Source organism: Sesamum indicum, linkage group LG11 (assembly GCF_000512975.1).
Source record: "Sesamum indicum cultivar Zhongzhi No. 13 linkage group LG11, S_indicum_v1.0, whole genome shotgun sequence".
In the NCBI taxonomy this organism is placed as follows: Eukaryota; Viridiplantae; Streptophyta; class Magnoliopsida; order Lamiales; family Pedaliaceae; genus Sesamum; species Sesamum indicum.
Genome location: NC_026155.1, coordinates 13,542,102 through 13,551,450, shown reverse-complemented (window position 1 = coordinate 13,551,450; position 9,349 = coordinate 13,542,102). Strand labels below are relative to the sequence as shown.

The following is a 9,349-nucleotide window of genomic DNA, read 5'->3' as shown; positions in this document are numbered from 1 at the left end:
TTATAGACTGAATTGACCATCAACGTGGAACAAAATATTATTTACGACATCTCCTATGATGAAATATAAAATATTAAGTAATTGTTGCTATTTATAGGAACGTCATGCAAATATTAATATCTTTTTCTCAAAATACTATGTACAATTTAGTATCGTAAATTAAAGAAATCTAATTTAATCGGAAATAATTGGAATTCATGATTTTGAAATTACGAGTTCGAATTACACCAATACGTGTGAATGAATAGTAGTCGTTGATTATGTAATAATTGTCGCTTGTCGGTAGTTATGATTAGAATATCTGATTGTTTATAATTATTGATTATTGTTAAGTATAAATATTTAATATTGACGAGTGGAATTGACTTAATAAATCATAATTTATCGCTTGCATTGAAAAAAATCTAACATCAAGAGATTACCGCCTATCATCCTTTCTTACCTGAAAGATCAAAATTTACTTAATCTAGAGATATGGTACACTAAAAATAGAGTAAATGATCTGATATTGTTAAAAACATATAAAGAAAAAATGAAAAAGTTGAGAAGGGTGGCGAGTGAGTGACTTGCACTGCGAGAGTCCTTTCGGCTTTCTCCACTTCCAACTCCAGCAAAAAAGCGAATCTCTCCATCCTACTTTCTCTCTCCAACACTCTCTCTCGCCAAGATTTAGTGTATATTTGTACAGTACATGAACAAGTACTGGAAGAAAACATGAATCTTGCTCTCCCACGTCTGTAAATCCACTTTTGCTCTTTTTAATCTTGGTTTTTAATTCACTCCACTTATTTCACATTTCAGTCGTCCAAATTGCGGTTGATTCTTTTCCACTGCATACTGATGTAATACAGTCCCACTTTCTATCTGTCTACTTTTCTTGTTTTTCATCGTTTTGATGGCTTCATCTTCTTAGTGCCCTTTTCATCATATTGGAAGAAAGGCAAGAAATGGGGAGTGTAGGAGTTCTTTTCCTCTTTGTTTCTTTATATGTTGGTCTTCTCATGGATGTTTCCACAGCCCAGATGCCAGGTTTCTCTTTTTTTTTTTTTCCTGTATTTATAAGTAGATTTGTTTGCATCTGTTCTTATGACATGTTTGAGTAATTTCTGTGTTGGGTTTATTTATTTGTTTCTTTTTTTGGTAGTTTGTTTGAAGCTTTGCTCTCTGTGGTGATGGGTTGGTTTTCTTGGTTCTTTTTCACCTAAATGATAGTTATTCTCGTAGTGTATTTGTTGTTGTTGGTGGTGGAATTAATGGCCTCAGATTCACTGAACTAAGTTGCTGGACAAGATTCAATTCTATTGGACACCAAAGGGATTTAGAAAGAAACAAGAAGAAATAGAGGAGTTTTGAGTTGACCCGAAAGTATTATGGCATAGGTTATATTAAGCGCATGTAACAAAAGTAGTATATATATGAGCTTGTGGTGCATAATTTGCAAAACTACATCATACTTTTGCGTAGCTGTGGATTCAAGCATGAAATTATGGTTTTTGAGTAGTGGTTAATCCAGTTATATATTGAAATGATTATAAAGTTACATATTCAGGCAAGAATTTGCGGACTTTTCCACTGTGGTTTATCTTGGACTTGTTATAGTCCCTTGCAGCATGATATTTTAGGCGGTCGTGGAGTCAATGGCAGCGGGTAAGGACCAAGGCCCGCATACAAGCCTTCAATTCAAGTTTCTTTCTTTAAAAACTGTATAATCTAAAGTAACTTCTGTAGTTCTGCTGTCATGAAGGTTTAAACCTAAATTCCACTCCATGATATGGGGTCTTTTAAACCAACTTAATAATGGAATATTTAAAAGAATTTACATCTCATATTCTCCCAGACTTTTGACACAATTCAGCATCTCTGCGTGCCCATTGTTGGACCTCTTGCTCTTCCACTGTATCTGGTTTAGCGCAATAGGATATAGCATTAAATGAGTTGGGGACATCTGTTTCCCTTCTTCTACCAGTCATTCTTGTTTGACCCTTCAATAATTCTTTTTAGATGATGTACATTTCTGAAATGGAAACTTTTATAAGCTGCGATTAGTGAGGGTCCTGTATAGCTCCTTCCATGCGATTTGTTTACTTTAATTATATCAACACATCCTTCTTTTTATTGCAAAGAAGTACTATAAGACCATTATGAGATGCCAGTTTGCTTGCAAAATTGTTTTTCTCTTTTCTTCTGGTTTAGGTGACAAACCTACAAACCTAATCTAAGACCAAATAACTGATATGTTTGGTTCATTGTCAGTTTGTTTAGTAGGTTTTGATTCCAGACCACTGCTGAACTTATTTCCGAAACCTTTCCCTGTTTCTTTCCCCTTTTCCGGGTGGTTGTGGTGCTTTTTAAGTACAGCAGTTTCAACCTTTTCCTAGTATAGCATACGTTAAAATTCTATAGAAAGCATGATATAAAGCTGTCAATCTTCTTTTCTCACCTCCTCATGCTTGATATAAGTTGGACCCAGTCATATGATGTTCAATGTGGGAATGACTTATTGCTGCATTCATCTGATGCATACAAATCTCCAACTCTCTTTGGCTTATTAACTAATGGCATATGATGCAGGTTTTGTAAGTCTGGACTGTGGTGGCACGGATAATTTTACGGATGAGATAGGCCTCTTCTGGAGTCCTGATAACTATATGTTAAGCGGAGAAATTGCCAACATTTCAGTAGCCAATGAGACTAGAAAACAGTACAAGACACTGAGATTCTTCCCAGCAGATAACAATAAGTATTGCTACACACTCAATGTGGTTAGTAGGACTAGGTATCTTATAAGAACAACCTTCTTGTATGGAAACTTTGATAACAACCATGTGTATCCCAAGTTTGACATTTCATTTGGGCCAACCCATTGGGCTACAATAGTAATCTCGGATGCTAATACAATAGAGAGTCAGGAGCTAATATTTCTGGCTACAGATCCTGCCATCAATGTTTGTTTGTCCAATGCTACAACTGGACAGCCCTTTATATCGACTCTTGAGCTCCGGCAATTTAATGGTTCCATCTACTTCAATCAATATGAGAACCAGTTTTTCCTTAGTTTATCAGCAAGAATAAACTTTGGTGCAGAGAGTGATACACCAGTCAGGTATGGTGGAAATTTAAAAGTTAGACTGGTTTAAGTAATCTTTTCTATGGTAAGTACCTGTTTCTTCTTGAATTTCATGCCTGATTGGAACGGGAAAATCTTTGATTGCAGGTATCCGGATGACCCATTTGATAGAATATGGCAGTCAGACTCTGTGAAAAAGGCTAACTACCTTGTTGATGTTGCTCCTGGAACTGAAAAAATATCAACCCGAATGCCAATTGATGTCAGCGGGGATGAAAGGCCACCCCAAAAGGTGATGCAGACGGCTGTAGTTGGCAGAAATGGGTCATTGACATACCGCCTGAACCTCGATGGTTTTCCTGGTACTGGTTGGGCATTCACATATTTTGCCGAAATTGAAGATTTCGATCCAAGTGATACTAGAAAATTCAGGCTAGTGCTCCCTGGCGATCCTGAATTGAGCAAGGCTGTTGTAAATATCCAAGAGAATGCCCAAGGGAAATATCGGCTTTATGAGCCAGGATATTACAACATTTCTCTACCATTTGTTTTATCTTTCAGATTTGCCAAGACTTCTGATTCCACATTGGGCCCTCTCCTGAATGCAATGGAGATAAATAAGTATCTGAAAAAGAGTGATGGCTCTGCAGATGGTGAGAATGAGTAAATTTCTTGAATGTGCGCAATATGCAGTTCTACTATTAACATTGATATAAAAATAAAGATGCTTCCTGCTACTAAAACAATCACTCTGTGCATTGTTTTCTTCTATGCTTCCTTTGGAACTCTATGTTTGGTTGGAGAGTTGAGTCTACCGAAGCGAGTGGATGGTAGTTAGGACTTTCTAAGACAGAAATTGATGGATTGGTCTAGAACTTGGGGCATGTGATGGTTTTTGTTTCTGCACTCAGCTCCCTTAGTATGCAATCACTATCTCCAAGGCATGCATGGAGTTTTTCTTTTTCTTTTGCTTAGTAGTAGTTTACTTCCTATGGGGAATGGAAGATTAAAAATGTTCACTTGCATTCTGTGCTTTCCTCCGAAGCTTGAAGAATCTGCAATTGCTTACTTGAGTTGCAGGACCACTCCTTGCTGCTGTAACGTCAGCTTATTCATCAGCTGAGTGGGCACAGGAAGCTGGCGACCCATGCCTCCCGGCTCCATGGTCGTGGGTCCAGTGTAGTTCAGATCAACAACCAAGAGTGACATCAATGTAGGTTTTTGTTCTTTCTTCTTCAAACTTGTAATAAAAAAATCATAAAGTTCATTTTGCCGTTCCAGTTTGAAACCCAGAGTGGTTATATGTTGCACAAACATGTATAAGTTTCCACTTTGATGGTTACAAGTTACCTTACACCTAAAAGTATGATCTATGTCTGTAATTTATGACCGTGTTTGTGCTTGTGTAGTAAACTATCAGGGAAGAATTTGTCAGGATCAATTCCGGCACAGTTTACAAACTTGGATGGCCTAGTTGAGTTGTAAGCTGCAGACTCCATCATTTATTGATTTATATGTCTTTTCCCTCATCCACAATCTGTTGCTATGGCTTATACTTCCACTGTACCCACTCCTATTCATTGCAGATGGCTTGATAATAACTCACTGAGTGGTTCAATACCTGATTTTTCTGGATGCCCTAACTTGAAAAGAATGTAAGTGTGTTCCCATCTTTCTTTGTAGTTTACTAGTGTATTTCCCCAGAGCAACTGATGACTACTTCTCTGCTGCAGACATCTTGAGAACAATCAATTGACTGGTGACCTGCCTGCTTCCTTGGCAGATCTGTCAAGTTTGAGAGAATTGTAAGTTTTAGTGCTAACTGATTCAGTTTTAGCACTTGAACAAAACTTTGACAAGGAACTTCAGTTTTATTTTGGAAACTGTTTTAGAGCATTAGGAAGTTCTTACTATTATTACTTTTTTCTTGTTTGTCTGCAAAGCATTTCAAAGAAAAATTCGGACACCTTTATTGCACAAGCTGCTAATCCTACTCCTCAGCATTCATTCTCGATGCAAAATGGATATTGATTATGTTTGTATTCACACCTAGAGATTGGATTAAATCATTTATAACTCCTCTAATGACTGATTATGCAGGTATGTTCAGAACAATATGTTGTCGGGAGAAGTACCATCTGCTCTTCTTAATAAAAATCTTTTTTTAAAGTGAGTATATTTTGAATGCTTAATATGTTCCATCTATTTAGAACTTGAGGAGCTATTAGTTGCTTTAATCTTACGCTTGAAGTTTTGTGTGCATGTCTATGCATATAAATGAATTTTCAATTAATTTCAGTTTTTAATGCCCTCCTTTTTGGTGTATCGTGTACTTATCGTTACACTACACCAATGAGTTAGATCAACTAAATAATAACTCTGAATGGAATAAAACTTGGCCTGGAGACTGACATATTAACACACTGATAAGTAGCTGATGGTTCAGCATCTCAGGGCTAACAGAGTTTCTGCTGATGATTGCCTTTGTACCCTTGTTTAGGCCATTCCGTTCAGATACAAAATGGATCCTGCCCACACTAAAATGGATCCAGTGATAAACAGTAGTGATTTCAATTTTTCTAGTTATAAAATCTCGTGTTAAAGAAGGTAAATAAATGACAAAAAAACGACCCAATTTCAAATCATTCCGCGCAAAATTTTGCTAAAATTCCATGTTAATTCTGTGTGTATATAAGTTGCTTTGAACTGGTTTAGCATTTCACTTATTAGTTCGAAAGTCATCAGCCAGTAATAGGCTGCTTGTGCATGTATCAAGTACTTCTCAAATGCATTTCTACCTTTTGATGAAATTTCTCATCTATGGATTTTGCTCGATGTTCATACATGTATTGCAGCTACACTGGAAACGCTGGTCTCCATAAGGGAAGCAATGGAGGGAACCATAAGAAGATTATTATAGGATCATCAGTCGGAGCAGCTGTTCTGCTTATTGCTACTATTACCGCCTGCATTTTAATGCCCAAAGGAAATAATTCATCTAAACAAGGTTAGATGCACACCATTATGACCAAATCTGCATTATGTATTAGAGAATTTAGTTGGATTGACACTTCCGTTTTGTCTAATTCTTTTCATAGGAAAACTTCAACATGGTTTGCCCACTCAAAAGCTTGCATCTTCCCTTGGTGACACTGCAGCTGAAGCTGCGCATTACTTCACTTTATCGGAGATCGAGGATGCCACAAAGAACTTTGAGAGAAAAATTGGATCAGGAGGCTTCGGTGTAGTATATTATGGTAGACTGAAGGACGGAAAAGAAATTGCAGTCAAAATTTTGACTAATGATTCCTTCCAGGGGAAGCGAGAATTTTCAAATGAGGTACTAACTTCTGAAATATTTTATTCTGTTCCATCCATGAACACCACCTTCTACGTTCCGATACCGTTCAAACTTGGATGATATATGTTAATTGACATGGCAAATATCATTCGTACTTGGGAGTTCATTTGAAACATGGAACCATGAGATTGTGTCTTTATTTTTATGTGGTAGAAAATTGTATTTTATCATAAAATCTTGACATCCTTAAAAGGTACCAGATCTCTTCTTTGCAATTGGAGCTGCTTGATTTCATTGTATAAGTTCAATTAATCAATTTGTGCATAAATTTAGTTTGCCTAGAACTGAATCTTGATGGTAAACCAGGTGTCTCTTCTTTCAAGGATACATCACAGAAATTTGGTCCAGTTTCTTGGCTATTGCCAAGAAGATGGGAAAAGCATTCTTGTGTATGAGTTCATGCATAATGGGACTCTTAAGGAGCATCTATACGGTAAGTATTTTCATCTTAACTAGAGGCACTTGCTTAAAGTCTAAAGCAAATACATTTAATGATATGTTATGATAGGGCCCTTAACACATGGAAGAGGTATTAATTGGCTCAAGCGCCTTGAGATTGCTGAAGATGCTGCAAAAGGTTGGTTAGCCAGACATTATTACCTTTGTTTTCAGAGTTTACACGTGCTTCCCATATTGAATTAACTTATTTTGCTTGCATCAAAATTGAAAAGAAGTATGAAATGAAACTAGTAACAGGAAGAAATCACCATATGATTTTCTCGTCTTGCTTCTTTCAGGAATTGAGTACCTTCACACTGGTTGTGTTCCATCAATTATTCATCGGGATTTGAAGACCAGCAATATTCTTCTTGACAAGAACATGAGAGCTAAGGTTTCAGATTTTGGCCTTTCGAAACTAGCAGTAGATGGAGCTTCCCACGTTTCTAGTATAGTTCGAGGAACTGTTGGTTATCTTGATCCGGAGTACGCCTTTACTTTTATTCTTTTCTGGTGAAGAGTATACCTCCATTTTCTAGTTATTTATTCCCCTTTTCATGTTATGCAGGTATTACATCTCCCAGCAGTTGACAGACAAAAGCGACGTTTATAGCTTCGGGGTCATTCTCCTGGAGCTACTATCTGGTCAAGAAGCAATTTCTAATGAAAGCTTTGGCATTAACTGCCGAAATATAGTCCAATGGGTAAGATCGTCCACAGAGAATATCTTTGGATTTTAAATTTTATCAGTATATGACCTACAAATTTCGTTATCAAATTCTTCCTGAGCTCTATAAGATGCAAAATTAGCATCCCGGGGGAACTAATCAGTTTATGGGGACTAAATATTGGTGAGTTAACTTTTGGTTGCTTCTGTGGGATTTACGGCAGGCGAAGATGCACATTGAGAGTGGGGACATACAGGGAATCATCGACCCCTCATTGCATGACTATGACATCCAGTCCATGTGGAAAATAGCCGAAAAGGCTTTGATGTGCGTCCAACCCCACGGGAGCATGAGACCATCAATCTCCGAAGTTATTAAGGAGATCCAAGATGCAATCACAATAGAGAAAGGAGCAGAAGGCGTGAGAGAGGGGAGTTCGGATGAAATATCAAGGCACTCCGTTCATTCTTCCCTAAACTTGGGTTCGTTGGATTTGGGCGCCAGCGAGCACTATTTGTCCATCGATGACTCCATTGCACGCCCGACTGCTCGATAGAACATTACCTCTGATCAAGCAGCTCTTATTTGCAAAGTTTTTGATTGATGAACTTTTTGATTGGTAATTTTGCTGTCTTATTTGCTTGGATAAGCAACAAATTCTTGATGTAGAGTTACTGTAAATCCCAACCTTCTTGGAAGAGTACATATCTTTTGAGTCTTCAACATTTATTTATGGAAATGTCATGCGCATTTCATAAACAATTCTCCCTCGTTGTTTCATTCACTGTGCCTTTGATTTTATAGCTGATTGTGTGGCATTTTCCGTCAACCAACGGGCTTCTGTTCGTTATATTTCCCCCAAAAAGAAATGGTGTGATTTTGATCGATCAAATATGTAAATAGTAGTTCCTGGATATACAGCAGTGTGTTATGTGTGCGGTAGCCTAAGGTGAGCGATGGGTGACGGGGTGCCAGGCAGGAAGTTTTTTGTCCCACATCGCTAGCAGAGAGTGATTGGAGACAATAGGTGTGCATAAAATGGGACACCCAGCAAATATTGAACTCACGCAGCCGCGCGGTAAGCACATAGCGAACTATTCTTTCGCCTTTTACTAAAGAATACCGTGTGCTTGCCGCAATTAAGCGGCATACGCCACTTTTTGGAGGGGTTATTCCTTTTCGGGAATTTCCCCAACCAATTCTAGTGCAATTTTGAACTATGGTGGTACATTGTTTTCTACACATCTGTAAGGTCTAATGTTATAGAAGAATAAATTGAAGGTAACTCTGATAGTATCAATGCAGAGTTTAGGGTTACGAGGCTTTCCTGTAAGTTCCGTATCGACTTGGTTATATTGTCTTTTTGAACACAATTTGATAGATTTTTATGAACTAATATGTTGCAAATCAATAAGGGACATAGTAATTTATAGGGTTAAGTAGTATGTTTATCTCGGTCTAAAAGCTACATAGTTATTTTTAATTTAGGAATTGGTATTTGTAATTTTTCAAATTACATTAAAAAATGAATAACGTGATAATAATGAATATTTATACTACTCCAAAAGAAAATCTTTAATCGTACTAATTTTTTATTATCGCAATCTACTTTTTATTTGTTCTTTAATTCATTCTATTTTTTTCAAAAAAAAAAATTAACATAATAGTAATTTTAATAACTTTTTAAATCATTTTATAATTATTATTATCTTTCCCTCTTATCTATTACTCCATATTTTCCCCTTTTTAAAACAAAAAATGCTTTGCTATTGTTATTTTATATACTAGTTGCAGCGGTACACAATTCTCACAAAG

At 36.9% G+C, this 9,349-nt stretch overlaps 1 protein-coding gene across 1 annotated transcript; it reads left to right on the top strand.

Moving 5' to 3' along the window:
• LOC105174345 (probable LRR receptor-like serine/threonine-protein kinase At1g67720) lies at positions 531–8,273 on the top strand. The gene is made up of 15 exons (XM_011096422.2): positions 531–1,029; positions 2,572–3,103; positions 3,215–3,720; positions 4,148–4,280; positions 4,477–4,548; positions 4,654–4,722; positions 4,801–4,872; positions 5,168–5,236; positions 5,923–6,074; positions 6,166–6,407; positions 6,735–6,861; positions 6,937–7,005; positions 7,166–7,352; positions 7,435–7,570; positions 7,758–8,273. Exons 1-15 carry the CDS (start codon positions 948–950, stop codon positions 8,088–8,090), a joined length of 2,781 nt encoding a protein of 926 aa, XP_011094724.1. The 5' UTR covers positions 531–947; the 3' UTR covers positions 8,091–8,273.